Source organism: Girardinichthys multiradiatus, chromosome 20, assembly GCF_021462225.1.
Source record: "Girardinichthys multiradiatus isolate DD_20200921_A chromosome 20, DD_fGirMul_XY1, whole genome shotgun sequence".
Lineage (NCBI taxonomy): Eukaryota > Metazoa > Chordata > Actinopteri > Cyprinodontiformes > Goodeidae > Girardinichthys > Girardinichthys multiradiatus.
In genome coordinates, this window is record NC_061812.1 from 1,261,308 (window position 1) to 1,280,663 (window position 19,356).

At 42.1% G+C, this 19,356-nt stretch overlaps 1 protein-coding gene across 3 annotated transcripts in view; it reads right to left on the bottom strand.

Annotated features, from left to right (window-relative positions):
* The window catches only part of nicn1 (nicolin 1), a 35,857-nt gene extending 16,758 nt beyond the window's left edge, over nt 1–19,099 (bottom strand). The window contains exons 1-2 of one of the 3 annotated variants that reach the window (XM_047348462.1): nt 18,881–19,099; nt 17,160–17,309 (exon numbers count right to left, since the gene is read on the bottom strand). In XM_047348462.1, coding sequence (XP_047204418.1) covers nt 17,160–17,306 — 147 coding nt within the window. In that variant the 5' untranslated portion in view covers nt 17,307–17,309; nt 18,881–19,099. Of the gene's footprint in view, nt 1–17,159; nt 17,310–18,829 lie in introns of all 3 variants that reach the window. The other 2 variants (XM_047348463.1, XM_047348461.1) reach the window with 2 other exon arrangements.
* Between the last annotated feature and the right edge of the window lie 257 nt (nt 19,100–19,356).

Here is a 19,356-nt window from a genome sequence, read left to right on the forward strand (position 1 = left end):
TGCAGATGACGTGGTCCTGCTGGCCCCCTCTAGCCAAGACCTACAGGATGCACTGTGGCGGTTCGCAGCCGAGTGTGAAGCGGCTGGGATGAGGATCAGCTCCTCCAAGTCCGAGGCCATGGTACTCGACCGGAAAAGGGTGGCTTGTCCTCTTCAGGTTTTAGGGGAGTTCCTGCCTCAAGTGGAGGAGTTTAAGTATCTTGGGGTCTTGTTCACGAGTGAGGGAAGAATGGAGCAGGAGATCGACAGACGGATCGGTGCGGCTGCCACAGTAATGGGGGCGCTGTGCCGGTCTGTTGTGGTGAAGAGAGAGCTGAGCCGAAAAGCAAAGCTCTCAATTTACTGGTCGGTCTACGTTCCTACCCTCACCTATGGCCATGAACTTTGGGTCATGACCGAAAGAACGAGATCCTGGATACAAGCGGCTGAAATGAGCTTCCTCCATAGGGTGGCCGGGCACTCCCTTAGAGATAGGGTGAGGAGCTCGGCCATCCGGGAGGGGCTCGGTGTAGAGCCGCTGCTCCTCCACATCAAGAGGAGCCAGTTGAGGTGGCTCGGGCATCTATACCGGATGCCTCCTGGACGCCTTCCTCGGGAGGTGTTCCAGGCACGTCCCACCGGGAGGAGGCCCAGGGGACAGCCCAGGACACACTGGAGGGACTGTGTCTCTCAGCTGGCCTGGGAACGCCTTGGGCTCCTCCCGGAGGAGTTGGAGGAGGTGTCTGGAGAGAGGGACGTCTGGGCGTCTCTGTTGAGTCTGCTGCCCCCGCGACCCGGTCCCGGATAAGCGGAAGACGACGAACGAACGAACGAACCTTCGCTTGATCGAGATGACTTGAAAAATTACAGACCTATATCCAATCTTCCATTCTTATCTACAATACTTGAGAAAATAGTTGCTAATCAAATGTGTGAACATTTATACAGCAATGACCTGTTTGAAGAGTTTCAGTCAGGTTTCAGAGCTCATCATAGCACTGAAACAGCTCTGCTGAAAGTCACTAATGATATTCTTATGGCCTCAGATAATGGACTTGTGTCTGTTCTGGTTCTGTTAGATCTCAGTGCTGCATTTGATCCAGTCGACCATAATATTCTCTTAAAAAGGCTGGAATATGCTGTAGGGATCAGGGGAACAGCGCTAGGCTGGTTTAAATCTTATCTGTCTGACAGATTCCAGTTTGTTCATGTAAATGATAAATCATCTTTAAACTCCAGGGTTAATTGTGGAGTACCACAGGGTTCAGTACTTGGGCCAATTCTCTTTACTATATATATGCTTCCAATAGGTCAAATTATTAGGCAGCATGGGATAAATTTTCACTGTTACGCTGATGATACTCAGCTTTACTTATCCATGAATCCTGATGAACCCAACCAGTTAGATAGACTACAAGCATGCCTTGAAGACATAAAATCTTGGATGACATTACATTTTTTGCTTCTAAATTCAGACAAGACAGAAGTTGTCGTCTTTGGACCGGAGTCTTTAAAAAAGAAACTGCTTAGTCAATAACTTAACCTGGATGGCATTAAATTGACCTCAGATAATAAAGTAAAAAACCTTGATGTTATTTTTGACTAGGACATGTCATTTAAATCCCATATTAAACAGGTTTCTAGGATTTCCTTCTTTCACCTCCAGAACATTGCCAAAATTAGAAATATCCTGTCCAGGAGTGACGCTGAAAAACTAGTCCATGCATTTGTTACTTCAAGGCTGGACTATTGTAATTCTTTACTATCAGGATGTCCACAAAATGCAGTTAAAAGCCATCAGTTGATTCAAAATGCTGCAGCAAGAGTTCTGATGAAAATTAAAAAGAGAGATCATATTTCTCCTACTTTAGCTTCCCTTCATTGGCTCCCTGTTAAATCCAGAATAGAATTTAAAATTCTCCTCCTCACATATAAAGCCCTTAAGGATCTAGCTCCATCATACATCAGAGATCTGATTGGTCCATATGTTCCTAACAGAGCACTTTGTTCTCAGACTGCAGGTTTACTGCTGGTTCCTAGAGTCTCTAGAAGTAGAATGGGAGGCAGATCTTTTAGTTATCAGGCTCCTCTCCTGTGGAACCAGCTCCCAGTTTTAGTCCGTGAGGCAGACACCCTGTCTACTTTTAAGGCTAGGCTTAAAACTTTCCTTTTTGATAAAGCTTATAGTTAGAGTGGCTTAGTTTATCCTGAGCTATCTTCCTTATTTTTTACCTCCGTCTTCTTCCCTCCCTGTTGGTTGGAGTAAGGGGGAGTCAGGTTTAGCCTAAACCGGTTCAGTTATGGTTGAGGTGCAAACACACCCTCCATTTCTGCTACCTGTATGACCTCCTTCTCTTTTCCAATGGTTATAATCAGTCTGACAGAGAGAGGTATCCCAATCCTTGTGGTTTTTAGTATAACAATGACCATCAGTGGGACCCTTTGTGAGGTTCCTTGAGACGACATTGTTGTAAATAAGCGCAGTTTAACTAAATAGTCTGAACTGAAACTATCTATGTAGTTATGCTGCTATAGGCTTAGGCTGCTGGAGGACATAATGACCACTTTCACCCTCTTCGCTACATTCTCACACTACTCTCCAATTTTGCATTGTTTGCTGTTATTTCAGCTTTTAACCTTGTTCTCTCTTTTCTCTTCCTAGAAGCTACACCTGGCCTGACTCTGTGTCTACCTGTGACACCTTTCTGGAGAGGGGAATCATCCGAGCTTCTGCTGGCAACAACCTAATGCTCACCTTCTACAGATGATCCACATAGCCCTGACTTTTAGTGTTTAACCCTTTCTCTCTCCTAGACATGGCTACTGACTGAGCTTCTACTGTGACTAACTCTATGTGCTCTCTTTCAGACTCTAACCTTGAAAACTGTCTCAGAGTTTATCTTTCTTTCTTTCTAGATGAAACGACTAAAGGAGCTACATCCATTAACATTTACTTTTCCTTCCCATAGAAAGTACTCCTGGATCAGTGCTTCTGGGTTTTTTTTTGTGTCTCTGCTCTGTTCTCTCAAACCCCCAGTCGGTTGTGGCAGATGGCCGCTCACACTGAGCGTGGTTCTGGTTCTGCTGGAGGTTTCTTCCTGTTAAAAGGGAGTTTTTCCTCTCCACTGTCGCTACATGCATGCTCAGTATGAGGGATTGCTGCAAAGTCAACACCAGTGACTGTCCACTGTCTCTACATGCTCATCCAGGAGGAGTGAATGCTGCAAGTCACTGACTGGATGCAATCTGCTGGGTTTCCTTAGATAGAAAAACTTTTTATCCAATTTGAATAAAAAGCTAACTCTGACTGCATTGTTCAATTGTTAGGAATAATTGGAATGTATGAACCTGACTGTTGTGAAGAGCCTTGAGACGACATGTGTTGTGAATTGGCGCTATAGAAATAACACTGAATTGAATTTAATTATATAACGGAGAATCCAAATACACACCAATGCTTTGTATCTGTATAAAAAACGCCCTGCACAGACTGGAGGAGGGAGACTTCTGGAATTTTTGATGAAGATGTTGTTTGTGCGCCTTTGAAGAATAAAAGTACCCTCTCGTGAGGTTGTTTGAAGAGAGAATATTTCTGAGTACTGTTTTAATTATTTCGGCTTAGAGATCTGACCGCATCGCTCCCAAATATTGGTGGCCCGTACGGGGATTTGATTTGGAGTTTGCAATGTTGATTGCAGTGTTTTTTTGTTTTTTTTTGTTTGAGATCTCTATGGTGAGCAGTGGTGATCTATGTTCTGCAGAAGTAGTAATGTGATCTTGTTAAAAAGACCAAAGTGAGTTAAGCAAACAATTAACTCGTGAGCTTACACAAAGTAAGAGAATTGATCAATTGGGACATCAATAATACTATAAATTAGGTTCAAACTCCCCGGGGAAGAACATCAGGTGTGAGTATGAGAGTGTGAAGAACGTATGAAGTTGGTGTGGTTTATGAATGGCTTTGATCAGTGCTGATTGAGTGAAAGGCAGTGTGTCGACTGATATTTTGTGTGTGATGCATGAAAAGCGTATGAAGATGTGCATGTGTTGGCCATACTGAATGTGTGTGTTGCTTTCGGGGTTCCATTGTTCTGCTCAGAATGATAACTATGAGCGTCTAAATTAAGTCTGTGTTCCTTTTTTCAGCTCTGTTTGGTGATTTCTAGATTCTTCAGTTGCACTTTTAAAATCCAGGCGTTACAACTTGGACTGGTTTGATCACAAGTTTTGCCAAAGTGTTATTGAGTACAAAATAAAAGAAGGAAGGGATTTTCCAGCTTGAAAACACACACACACAGTCCCAATTCCCCCCCTCCCTCCCTCTCTCTCTCTCCCTCTCTCTCTCTTTTCTCCTTTTTCTCCTCCCCGTCTATTTCTCCTCCCTCGCTCCTCCTTTCTCTCTACTGCTCCTCTCTCCCTTTCTACCTCTCTCTCACTCTCTCTTTTCTCCTTTTTCTCCTCCCTCGCTCCTCCTTTCTCTCTACTGCTCCTCTCTCCCTTTCTACCTCTCTCTCACTCTCTCTTTTTTCCTTTTTTTTTTTTTTTTTCAAAGTGAAACCACCCCTCCCATCCCTCCTAACTCACTCCATCAGCCCCTCCCGTGGGGTAGCACACAAACATCTCATGATCTGCGGTTGTGCCGTTTTCTTTTTTTTTTTCAACCTGCCTTCGATTTAATGAATTTGCCTTAGGCTAAAGTGGTGATTTGTAAAGTCAACTTGAAAAAGTGTCATTTTACAACTTTTGTAGTTGCTTTTGTCAGTGGACTGGTCTCTGAAGTTGGTTTGTTTAAGCTTAAGAAAGAAAAGAAAAATTTAACTAAGGCCTTTACTATTACTTCATAGGAGACAGATGAGATTTTTATATGCTTAAGTAAATCGACAGATTTAAAAAGAGCATACCATACAATTAAAATAAAAAAGACGAAACAACCAGTTGCTTATCAAGTTCAACATCATTGAAATAAGTATCTAGACTGCATAAGGCTTGATTAGGATACAAAGAGTAAAATCAAGACTCATTTGATTTGGAAAAAAAATAATAATAAAATAAATAAATATATTTAGAGAACACTAAAACTGTTTGGAAAAATACAAAAAATCTTGTAGAAAGGACAAAATGAGCAATCTACCAACAGTGATTATCGGGTGTAAGAACCCTGATTATGTTTCAAAGATTTCTAAGAAATGGGAGAAAAGGACACGTAGATTGCCTTCACCATGGCTTGAAAATGGAAGCTTTGACCTGTCACTATGTGAACAAATGAAGACTCGAATTCTGGATTATAAGGCAAAAGACAAAAGTAAGAAAAGAATGGAAAAAAGAGAAGATGAGTTGAACATTTTAAAGTTATTCAAAGAGGAAGGTCAGAAATACAGACAGAATTTGAAACAGCAGTTGACAGACTTGAAAAAATATCATGATGGAACTAAGAACAATAATCTGAAGCCAGCAGGAATATACCCTTCCCTGGCTGGAACTCTTAATATCAGGGGAAATTTTGATTACAGAGGTGAAGAAACAGAACAAGAAGAAGCTCAAATATTACAAGGTGACTTATTGCAGGACATCAATGATGAAGTAATGAGAACTAGAGAATGCCCACTTGGTGTGTCTCCGGTAAGTAACGGACCTAACATGCAGAGTGCACCTGCGGGAAGCGGACAAACTCCATCTGCAACGCAGAGAGCACTCCCAATAAATACAGATTCACCAGTTGCAATTCAGGGCATACATCCTCAGCATTGCAGTACAACAAGGAGACAGCCTTCCAGAAGTGTACAGTTGCCCCAGCAGGGGACATCAACAGATTCAACAGCACAGCAACCAGGTAGGACAAGAATAATTGATTGTTATGCGGAACACACTGGAAGACCAGGAGGAGATTCGTACTGGATCAACTTGGATCATACTGGGCTTGATTTAAGACGTGAAATAGATAGAACTATCATTCAAGAAATAGAACAACAATTGGACAATCACTATTCTAATCTAAATTAACCAGAAGTATCAGCTGAAGAACAAGCAGAGGCTGCAAATGTGGTAGTGCAGCTTACTGAGGAGTCACAAAGAAATAAAGAACAAAATGACAGGCGGTACGATTTGCGCTATCGGCCTAATATTCATCCACCTGATAGATACACAGAAGGAAGACAGATGCCAATTCTGGTCAAAGGAAATGCAACCCAATATGTTCCTTGGGCCTCTGTGGACCTGGCGGGATTGGTCTCGCGGTTGCCGGATGTACACGAAGGTGCAAACAAGTGGATCAGAAAATTTGAAGAAGAAACAGTAGGGAAACTGCTGGCATTGGGAGACATTAAAGCAGTTTGGGCACAGTGTCTTGGGACTCCAACCATGGAGAACATTTTGAAACGAAACTATGCTTGGATGATTCATCATCGAGCGGATGGAATTGAATTCAATCCTTTTCGAAATGTGCTCTGGAGAGAACTGCGAGCAGAATACCCAGCAAGGGTAGAACCCAGAGCGCTGAAAGGGGAACCACTGGGTGACAACGAGAACCCAGCAAAGTACATCTCTACACAATTGGAAAAATGGAAACAGGATGCAGAACAGGACATTGACAAAAGTCCTCTACTCACAACCATATTTCGGAATACCATCGTAGAGAGTATGCCAGCACCTGTGCGGAGCAGACTCGAAGATGTTGTTGGTCTGACATCAATGCCACACAAAGAGTTCAGAGATCATGTGGTACACAACATCGCAAAATACAGGAAAGAGGAGCAAAAGTTGGATGAACAAGACAAAAATATGCAAAGAAAGCTGGCCCAACTGCAACTCGGAGAGCTCCAGGGAAAGGGTAAAGCTAAAACACAAGCTGTAATGGTGAAAGGGGAAGAACGACCCAACGCCCCATCAACAACGCCTGCAGCACCTTTTCCTGATGTGGTGCATCCATCACAGGTGGGTCCTCCAAACTTTCAAACCGCCCCGCCACCGCATCCGGTATTGAATGTCTACCCTACGACATGAAATTCACGACCATTTAGAGCACGAGGAAGACAGCAAAGAGGATCCCCATGGGCAAACAGGGGACGAAATGCTGCACCCGGAATACCGGGGAGATGTTGGACATGTAATGAACCTGAACATCGTGCTGAACAATGTTTCCAAGGGCAGCATCCAAACATGGGGCGAGCGCGTGGCAGGGCCGGGCCGGGTCCTCCCAGAGGTCCAACTAACACGCCAAATTTTGGCTACTAGGGTTGCCCAGAGAGCATGGGTGCTGAAAATGAGCCAATGCTAAACATTCAAATAGAAAATAAAGAAACACAAATGTTAGTTGATACAGGAGCAGCTTACACATGTGTGAGCCCAAATTATGCAACTCATCTCCCCATGTCTGATAAATTTGTATCGACAGTAGGGTTCTCGGGAACACGACAACTAATTCAAATGACGACTCCTGTACGACTGGTGGCAGATGATGTAGAAATAAAAATACCAATTTTAGTCTCTGATCAAACCCTAATTAATTTGTTGGGCAGAGATGCTCTGTGTAAATTGAAACTAAAGATTTGGTGTACCCCTCAAGGAGTATATGTTCAAAAAGAAGGTTTGGATCTCCAAATGTTCATGCAGGTGCATGAGGCAAAGGTTTATTGGCTGGGAGACATTGACAGTCCAGTTGGAAATGTGATTTCTGAGTGGGGCCAGTACATTCAACTCCAACTTCCAGAAGCTAAAAAACCTTGTTTGGACTACCATTGTACAATGTACTACGATTTTTTCAAAAGTAAAGAGTTTGAGGAAAAATGGGAAAGTGAAACACAAGGATTGAACCAAATACATTGTTATTGGTAAACAAGGGGCAGCGATAAATGTGGAAACGAACGATTTCATTTCCAAATGGTATAACGTTCCAGAATCGGTGCCACACATAACCTTGTTTGTAAATAAACATTTTCATGCAAAAGACTTGGGACCAATGATGAAAGTTGCTACTACAACAAAATGGGAAGAAACAGACAATCCATTAATTTTCCAATCACAGGATGCATCAATGATTAAGATTGTGAGCAAAACATTGATGAAATCCAAACCACAATTAGTGACAGTGCCTGTAAATGACACAAACACATTTGAAGAAAAGGAGTTGTCAAAAGGAAGTTTTATTTTTGAGGACATGTTAAAACATGTTCCAGATGAAATATGGTCAAAACATGATACAGATCTGGGTTTGGTAAAATCAGCCAGCCCATTTAAGGTTGAGTTGAAACAAAATGTAGACCTTCCATTCCGTCCACAGTACCCGTTAAAGGCAGAAGCAGAACAAGGCATTAGCAGAACTATTGAAGGACTGCTAGAAGCAGGAGTGTTGGTGGAAACAAGCAGTGGGTGAAACACACCAATATTTCCAGTCCGAAAGGCAGATGGATCAAAATATCGTCTGGTTCATGACTTCAGAGTCATCAATCAGGTAGTTCAGGATTGGCCGGCAGATGTGCCAAATCCACACACGCTGCTAACAGCTGTTCCACCAGAAGCACAGTTTTTCACTGTCATTGATCTCTGTTCTGATCTCAAGGGCTAGCAGCAGTCTACTACGCCTATGAGAAAGCATCAACCATAACAATGGGTTACCCAGTCACAATTAGGACTCATCACAAAATTGTAGAGTTAATCAATCATGGGAAGTTTGTTGTAACCCAGGCAAGATGTTTGCAGTACATGTTGCTTTTGACATATCCAGATATAACTGTTAAAAGATGTAACACCTTAAATCCAGCCAACATGATTCCTCTTGATTGTGAAGGAGAACCACATGAGTGTGTTGCTGAAACAATGAAATACACAAGACTAAGACCAGACTTGGAGTCAACTCCATTGACGAACGCGGAAATCACTTACTTTGTTGACGGATCATGTTTCAGAGATTATCTCGGGAACCATGCAGGATTCGCAATCGTTGAGCAGAGAGGTGATGACTTTGAAACTGTAAAAGCTGAAATGTGTGAGCAACCATGCTCAGCACAACTAGCAGAATTGAAAGCATTAACAGAGGCATGTAAACTGGCAAAAGGTAAGGTGGCTAACATTTTCACAGACTCGGCTTATGCCCATGGAGTTTGTTATTCATTTGCCTCTCTTTGGAAGCAAAGAGGGTTCAAAAGAGCAGATGGAAGTCCAGTTCTACATAAAGAGCAGCTTCAACAGCTAATCGATGCAATGATGCTCCCCTCAAAATTGGCAGTGATAAAGTGCCAGGCACACCGCAAAGGTAATGATGTAGTCATAAGAGGTAACAACGCAGCAGACGAAGCAGCAAAGATGGCATCCCGATGCCAGATGGCTATCTTGGCACCTGTAGTATCATTGGAACCTTTGGTTACGCCAGAAGACTTAATACTGATTCAACATGAGGCAAACAGCAGTGAGCGTGACCTCTGGGCAAGAAGAGGCGCAACAATGAGTGAAAATGGTTTGTGGAGATCCCAGGATGGTCTACTGGTGGCACCAGTGGCATTGTTAACAATGTTGATTTCAGAAGCGCATGGTCCGGATCACTGTGACAGAAGTAAGGTGTTGGAGAAACTGAGAAATCAAGGTTTTTGGTCCCCACATTTGCGAGCCATGGTAGATGAAATTCTCAGTCAATGTGACACGTGCTCAAAATAATGTTCGCAAAGGCATAAAATCACCCATTGGACACATTCCAGTCCCTGAGGGACCATTCAAACATCTTGTGATAGATTTTGTAGACATGATCAAACCGGTTCAGGGAAAACGATACATGCTGGTAGTGATTGATCGTTTCAGTCGATGGGTGGAAGCCGTCCCAACAAAACCACTGGGAGCAGATGCCGTTATCAAATTCTTAACAAGAGAAGTGATTCCCAGATTTGGAATCCCCTCTGAAATAAGTTCGGATAACGGCGCAGCATTTGTGCAGAAAACAGTCAGAGGTGTTTTGCAGCAGTTACGGATCAAACAAAGGTTTGGTGCAGTCTACCATCCCCAAAGCAAGGGAATGGTTGAGAGAATAAATGGAACCTTGAAAGCTAAACTGAACAAAATATGTGCTTCAACTAAGCTAAACTGGGTAGACGCTTTGCCGCTTGCACTAATGAGCTATCGCATGCAAATGCATAGAAGCACACATCTAACACCGCATGAAATGCTGACTGGCACACCGATGCCCGTGCCTCATTGGAGGCTACCATTCAAGGGACCAGCCCTTGAGCAGATGCAAACAGAGTTGAAAGCTTATATGGAACAACTAACTGCTATCCAAAAGAACCACGGCCGTTCAGTTAGAGGGAAGTGACACTTGGCATCATCTGACTTATTGCACAAAGATTCATAAAAAAGAGAAAGCAGAACTCAATTCTACAGAGGATGAACACAAAAGTTGCAATGTTGAAACTGATACAAATAAGTGTTCAACTATGGATGTTGACAGAGGTGGTGGTGTACCAAGCAGCAGCAAAAGTGGAAATGACTTCTTACAATCTGCAGCCGGCACTACAACACGCACCATTGCAACGAGAAACACAATCAAGCGCAGAGAGGAGCAGCAGCGTGAACAACCGAGACCATCATCCCAAGGAGATAAACAGTGACTCAATGGCATCGGCTAAAGGCAAAAGATCCACATCCAACAGAGATGAGTACAAAACAACCTGTTATTACCCAGACCAGTACACACCAGTGTCCTTGCCAGCTGAAGAAGAATTAGTAAGCCATGTGAATGTTAAAAATAAGTCAACAACAAAAATTAGGAAACTTCGTAGGGTTAGATATGTGCATGCAGGATGGAAATGGAGAGCCAGCATTACATACACCGAATTCAAGACAGGGTTAGCAACTGAATATGAAGTGAACGTAAACTGGGATGGAAGAAGATTATGTGGCAGAAATGTCAAAGGAAGGAATACAGAGTATGGTGCAGATCAATGTACAATTACAATGAACATAAGGGATGACGGTTTTGACGTGGAAGTGAGATTAGAAACCCATTGGAGTGAAGATAGTAATTATGGATACAACATGGTCATGAGAAATCCAGACACAACCGCAGCAGTAAGAGGCGAAGGGGATTTGGAGCATATAGAGAATACGCCATTAAATGCTAAAGTAGAAATGATAGGAGGAAGGATCAGGTTACACATCACACCCCAAGAAACGAGAGATAATTTGTTTGGTAGGAGCATAATTATTACTAGATTAGGACTCAAAAATGACAAACGGCGAATGTGCAGTTGGTACATGGATTACAATTACCAGATTACAGTAAAAAATCAGGAAACTGTTAAATGTGGTTTACAAGTTGTAAAAACAACCTGTGGATGGACTGTGGAAATGGACGTGATAGCTCTTAGAATAGCGAAAACCTATGAATTGAGGCTCTAAGAAGCTACGAGTGGTGGAATAGTAGAGTCAAGTATGTTTTGGAAAGTTCCAGATAAAGGAAGCGTATTAATTGAAAACAAGTGTTATTCGCTGTTTACAGTTACTAGTAAAACTCCCACGATTGAGACAGATAGAGACGAGCAAGATGACATAATCCTACCCCAGGAACATACCACGGAAAAATTAATTGCACCCACTACAATAGTAAATACAATAGCAAACCCTATAATCAATACAAATACTATGCCCTCCTTGGCACCCACTAAGACAACATTAAGTGCATTGATTGTTAAATGAAGAGTCGCCTTAACTAACACTAGTGGAGTTGAGGAAACCACTACGTATGATAAAATAGTAGAACAAGCTAAAATCACTACACTTGTAAATAACACAGAATTAATCATGTTAGCAGAACCTGAAAACGTAACTGTATTACCAAGAACGACTGGTACTACAAAAGTAACACATGCATCGGGTCTAAATGATTATGTCCTGATCACAATTAAAAGCACACTTGTGCAGGATGATTCAACATCTTTGTTAGAGCCTAACCAAACTAAGTACGGATGCTCTAAAAAGGAAGGCTGTCATGAGTATCAAGGCGGATTGGATAAATTCTATAAGGAGCGTCGGGACAACAAAGTGACCCCAAGGGCAATAAATAAATTACAAGACATTAAGTGGCATGGCTTCAGGCCAAGGGGGGATGCACTTTGGCAAAGGGCCATCCAGAACACATGGTACAGTTGGTCATGGTATACAGCTAGAGAATTGACGGAAAAATATTGTTTAATTTGTACTGTTACCCCTGGAGCAACTCCGACTGTCATTCCAGAGAAGTATACATCTAAAGAATGTGCGCTGGTACAACAACAGAGGTGCAGAGATGGGGAGTTTACTCCCAGCGTAGGAGTTGTGTCTTTCTTCAATTTACCAATGTGTGGTATAAGTTGCAGACTCCTGTATGGCTCACGCAATTCGCACCAATATTTAGACAAGAGGAAAGGTTACAAGTTTGAAGCACTGTGTGCTGAATTTAACCTTAGTACTACACAAGGAAGTCCTCCACAAAATTACGAGGTAGACTATGATGCAGAATACGAATGTTTTGCCAATGGAGGTTTTGAAAATGGCAAAGGGGTTGAAGTAGGCAACACAACAGTAAAATGTAATGTGACTTGGGTGTTATCTTGGTTTAAACACGCAAGTAGAACGCCAATATTCGTTGAAACTCCGATATGGTATCAGAACCCAGACTTTGTAGAAGAGGATTGTGAGAACATTATCATGTCCATTCCAAAATTATTCTCTCTAGGAGACCAAACACACCCAGTGGCAGATAGCTATTGGATGTGTGGGAACGATGTGCTAGTGAATACCTTACCCCTTCGGTGGGTAGGTCTTTGTGCACTCGTTAGAATGAAACTACCTATAACTTTGGTGTATGAAGGAGTAAAAAGTATGATTGGAATAGATGAAAATAGAACGAGAGTTCGCAGAAGTTTAGGTGATTACGGACTGAATGAAGGTGTATATTTGAATATCATAGGCCAACCACGAGGAATTCCTAATGAATTCAAAGCGCAACATGAAGTCACAGCAGGATTTGAATCAATTTTACCTTGGATCACCGTTAACAAAAATGTTGAGTGGATAAACTATGTTTATTATAATCAACAAAGACTAGTTAATTTTACGGTTGAAGGGTTTATGGCTTTAGGTGACCAATTACAAGTAGAATGGCATTGCAAAACAGGCAAGCTTTAGATTGGATTTTAGCAGATAAGGGGGGTGTTTGTCACATGTTTGGCAATCAATGTTGCACATACATCCCCATGAACACAGATGAACACAGCCCCGAGAGGTACCTTCAGTGCCATAATGGTCAGACTCCGCAAATTAAAAGAAGAAATGAAGGAGTATGCGGGCAAGGATGGCTGGTCGTGGAAGAGTCTGGAGGAAATATTTGGCAACTGAGGAGCGTTAGCAGTAAAGACTGGATTAACCTTGCTAACTGTATTAGTTGTGATATTCCTACTCGTGTGTTGCGTGTTACCTATCATCAGAAAGTGGGTTTTGGGAACTGTGTACCAATGGATGACTGATGTTGGGAAACATCAGAAGGCCTAATATGTATAACAACCAGAACCTGATGGACTTATGATTTTTAATTTTTTTTTTTTTTTTGTTATTTCCTATTTTTCTTATTGGTACAGTATTTACATAATGTACATCCAATACCTACAATATAGACATGTAAAAATGTTACAGACCATATACTGTTTTGTGCGAACTTTGCAAGGATGGAAGATGTTACCATCATGTTTTGTATTGGCAGTTGCTCTGTCCACTGATGTATTTTGTTTTGAATTATCCATAAGTGCTCGGGAACTTGGAGCCATGATGGCCGGAAATCCGGTGGGACTGCCCGTGTCCGAAGAGACTCGATAAGATGGACAAGTTCGAACATCACAATAAGGTGATGTCATTTATTCATAACAAAGCCATATAAATATTTATGTTAAAAGCATATTATTGGTGACGATCACTATTATGTGTTTTCATGTCAAAGTAGGGGTCGAACTGCCATTTCTGTTTAACAGTTTTCTCCTGGTTATGTTATATTAGGTAGGAAAGCATGTTGTATTTCTTTTTGAGGTTCCTTTGGTAAGGTAAGGGGTATTCTTGAAGAATAGGCCTTGTTTTGTTTGTTATTTTGGCCTGCGTTCACCCTGAAGCTATGATAATAATTTTAACCTTATGTTAACATGTTATAACTGTTTTGACAAGAGTCATTAGTATTGTGAGGGATATATGTGGAAGATGATATTAATGTGAGATAAAGGACTATAAGGATGTGGTTTGGGAAAATACTGGTCAGTGTTTTCTGTATGTCCAGGAAAAAACATCGGGAAGCTGCCATCCAAAGAGACTCTGGTGGTTAGGGGACCCCTCGTACGTTGGGCGTGGACTCAGAGACATATGGACAGCACTTGGGGACCCTGAATCAGGACTAATGTGATGGCAGAACAATAAAGTTGCAAAAGACTGACCTAAGAGATGTGGAATTGCTCGGAGTACGGAGCCCACATGAGGATGCAGCAAAAGGACTTAATGGATGTGTTGTCATGTTATTCTATGTCATCCTATGTTATAATTTCAATGTTCTATGTAGTGAGATTTGCTGAAGGAATGTTCTGAATCATGTTAATCCATTTATACTTGCAAGTTGTGATATTCTGCTCTAGAGGGTTGACAAGACCAATGTTCTTCGTTACAAAGGTTTTGGTAATAGGAATGACAGAGTAGGACCTGACTGGCATGAAAGGTCCCTAAAATAGATGATAATGATGCCCATTAGATTCAATACAGAGATTTCTCGTTCAGATTGGCCGAGAATGGGATTTCTCTGAGGCCTCTTTCATTGTGTCTGAATATGTTTCTGTCGTGTCGCTGGCTTACACTGACAGGTTTTCCAAAGGGGAGGTGACATCGACCACACAGACACCAAACTGAGTCGTTTCAGCTTTGGACTCTCGCCCTCATATAGGAACTAGAAACTCACCCACGTATAGGAACTCGGAACTCGCCCTCATATAGGAACTAGGAACTAGCCCTCATATAGGAACAAGAAACGTCCCTCATATAGGAACTAAGAATTCACCCTCACGTAGGAAATAGGAACTCCCCTCATATTGGAACTTGAAACTCACCCTCATATAGGAACTAGGAACTTGCCCTCATATAGGAACTAGAAACTCCCCTTATACAGGAACTAGGAGCTTACCTTCATATAGGAACTAGAAACGTCCCTCATATAGGAACTAGGAGTTCACCCTCATATAGGAACTTGAAACTCACCCACAAATAGGAACTCGGAACTCGCCCTCATATAGGAACTAAGAACTCGCCCTCATATAGGAACTAGGAACTCACCCACATATAGGAACTAAGAACTTGCCCTCATATAGGAACTAGGAACTCGACCTCATATAGGAACTTGGTACTCCCCCTCATATAGGAACTAGGAACTTGCCCTCATGTAGGAACTAGAAACTCCCCTCATATTGGAACTTGAAACTCACCCACATATAGTAACTTTGAACTCGCTCTCATATAGGAACTAGAAACTCCCCTCATACAGGAACTAGGATCTCACCCTCATATAGGAACTAGAAACTTCCCTCATATAGGAACTAGGAGTTCACCCTCATATAGGAACTTGAAACTCACCCACAAATAGGAATTCGGAACTCACCCTAATATAGGAACTAGGAACCTGCCTTCATATAGGAACTAGAAACATCCCTCATATAGGAACTAGGAACTCAACCTCATATAGGAACTAAGAACTCGTCCTCATATAGGAACTAGGAACTCAACCTCATATAGGAACTAAGAACTCGTCCTCATATAGGAACTAGGAACTCAACCTCATATAGGAACTAAGAACTCAACCTCATATAGGAACTAAGAACTCGTCCTCATATAGGAACTAGGAACTCGACCTCATATAGGAACTAGAAACGTTCCCTCATATAGGAACTAGAAACTCCCCTCCTACAGGAACTAGGAGCTCACCCTCATATATTAACTAGAAACTCCCCTCATATAGGAACTAAGAACTCGCCCTCATATAGGAACTAGGAACTCACCCACATATAGGAACTAAGAACTCGTCCTCATATAGGAACTAGGAACTCGACCTCATATAGGAACTAGAAACGTTCCCTCATATAGGAACTAGAAACTCCCCTCCTACAGGAACTAGGAGCTCACCCTCATATATTAACTAGAAACTCCCCTCATATAGGAACTAGGAGCTCACCCTCATATAGGAACTAAGAACTCGCCCTCATATAGGAACTAGGAACTCACCCACATATAGGAACTAAGAACTCGCCCTCATATAGGAACTAGGAACTCACCCTCATATAGGAACTAAGAACTCGCCCTCATATAGGAACTAGGAACTCACCCACATATAGGAACTAAGAACTCGTCCTCATATAGGAACTAGGAGCTCACCCTCATATAGGAACTAGGAGCTCACCCTCATATAGGAACTTGAAACTCACACAGATATAGGAACTAGGAGCTCACTCTCATATTGGAACTAGGAACTCACCCACATATAGGAATTTGAAACCCACATATAGGACATTGGAACTCGCCCCCATATAGGAACTAGAAACTCCCCTCATACAGGAACTAGGAGCTCACCCTCATATAGGAACTAGGAACCCCTCATATAGGAACTAAGAACTCGCCTTCATATAGGAACTAGGAACTCACCCACAAATAGGAACAAAGAACTCGCCCTCATATAGGAACTTGGTACTCCCCCTCATACAGGAACTAGGAGCTCACCCTCATATAGGAACTAGGAACTCACCCACATATAGGAATTTGAAACTCACCCACATATAGGACATTGGAACTCGCCCTCATATAGGAACTAGAAACTCACCCACATATAGGAACTAGAAACTTGCCCTCTTATAGGAACTAGGAGCTCACTTTCATATAGGAACTAGGAGTTCACCCTCATAGGAACTTGAAACTCACCCACATATAGGAACTCAGAACTCACCCTAATATAGGAACTAGGAACTTGCCCTTCATATAGGAACTAAGAACTCGCCCTCATATAGGAACTAGGAACTCACCCACATATAGGAACTAAGAACTGGACCTCATATAGGAACTCAACCTCATATAGGAACTTGAGTATGTGCGGTCTGTGCAGAACATTGTCTTTCATTGTGTCTGAATATGTTTCTGTGGTGTGGCAGGCTTACACTGACAGGTTTTCCAAAGGGGAGGATGACATCGACCACACAGACACCAAACTGAGTCGTTTCAGCTTTGGACTCTCCGATCTGCAAATAGACTGGAGGTTTCACCGTGCAGGATACAGGCTGTCTGCCATTAGGGATCTCGTTCATCTTCTGAAAACAAAAAACATTCTCATTTTTAATAATCTGTTTTCATGCTTTACACTGATCAGCCATACAGTCCTACACACTGAGAGGTGATGTGAAAAACAGTTTTATAAGGGGCAGCATGAAAATTTGAGCAGCTTTGAGTCTTAGAACAGAAAATCTCCATAGTCCATTGGTTACTGGTCTCCAGGGTTCAGGACCTAAAAAAGAGGTCCAAGGAAGGAAAACTGATGAACCAGACACCTTGTCATAATGGCTGGCACTGAAATGAAGGCGTCAGGACAAACCGAGTAAACAAGTTTGGTTTTTGTTGTTTTAGGGTTAGGATGGCAATCCTGTCCAACACAAACAACTTCTACACTGACTCAGAACTGGACCATGGAGAAGTGAATGAGGGTGCCTGCATCCTGCCCTAATAGATCTTGTTTATCTTTCCATCAGCCACAACATCAAGATGCATTCTGGAAAAACAGTGAGCTGACACTCTAATGGACAACATTCTGCTGAGACAAATCCAACCATCATGTGGATGACATCTAGATTTTCCAGATTTCAGATTGTTCAAAAATCTGTGAGATGTTCCGGAGAAATCCGTCTGATCCATGATGTGCTACCTAATAATTAACAGTGCTTGCATGCCCTGCTGGTGATGGCTCGGCGTCAGACACCAAAGCACACCTTCAGGGGTCCAGAGGAGACCTTTAAGCAACAGGTCATGGCTTCTGTGAAAGCAAAACAGTGACCTACTTAAATTAGTTGGTCATTTGATTAGTCGAGATCTGTGCATGTACATTAAATTTAATATGAAACTGTCACACATTCTTTCTGTCCTTTCAGTTGCTCCTGTTAGTGGTCTCTACAGCAGACGATCTGCCACCATATTCCTAGTATACTCTGTCACTCTAGCCATCTGTATTACTCTTCTTCAGTAAAGCCATGAACATTCTGTGGTTTCCTTCTTTTCTTTTACCTAGCATGTCCATATTCATAACTCTGTCTGGAAATTGGAACATCTTCAGCTTCACGTCGTGTCTTTTTTAGTACCACCAAACTCAGCAGGTCTCACCACCATGGTGGAAACCTTCCAATTTCCATCGCTCTTTTCTCCAGAGCACGTTTGGACCTCTCCAGGTTCTCCTCCACCTGATCACCACTCTCACTACATATCACAATGTTGTCTATAAACATCATAGTTTATAGACAGACTAACTATATTAAACTGATTATAGTTTCATTTGGCAGCCAGTCCATTGCCAAACAAGTGACTCCAATAAAAGTCCGTGAACAAAGCCGAACGTTAATAGATTAAATTTCCTCATCATAAATTGTTCCGTTTTTTCCACAGAGATAAAGGTTCGTGACTTTAAGCTATTTTCATCTTAATAAACGAATTTTCTGAATGACGTTTGGCTGCTGCAACAGCTGCTCGCTGTTTGTCAGCACCGCGGACAGCGACTCTGTTCAATAAACAAGATTTAAAGCAGCTCCGCGAACCAAACCGACTCATTTCAATGACTTGTTTTTACCTTCGGGGTGATCGGGTAGACTCTGTATGCAGCTTATAACCAGATACCTACACGGTAAGCTAGGCGGCTAACTGGGGCTAAAAGAGGACGTCAGGCCGACATAAATCTGTGGAATCACGGAGCTGGTTCACTGAACCTTCCTACGGTAGAAAAGTCAAAGCTCATAGTTAATGGCAAAAACTGTGCGGTGAGCGTAAAAGACTCAGGATTGAGCAACTTTTGTTTACATGCTAAACATATTTAGTGTTACTTCCTGACTGGGACTGTAACCAAGGCGTCTTAAAGGGCCAGCAGCCCTGACATATTAAAGTGAGCTGCAGAGAAAAGTCTCGAAGCACCAGGTTCTGTCACAGATGTTAGTTGCAAGAGCAACTTTGGTATTGACCTTTTTAATGTACATTTTATTATGCAAGAGATATGTTTTATTAGAAAATGTTATCCCTTTGGAATGAGTTTTTTTTTTTTTTTTTTTATGTATAGAAACGTTGTCCTCAGGACCAGTTAGATTTGACTGTTGAAAGAGTTAC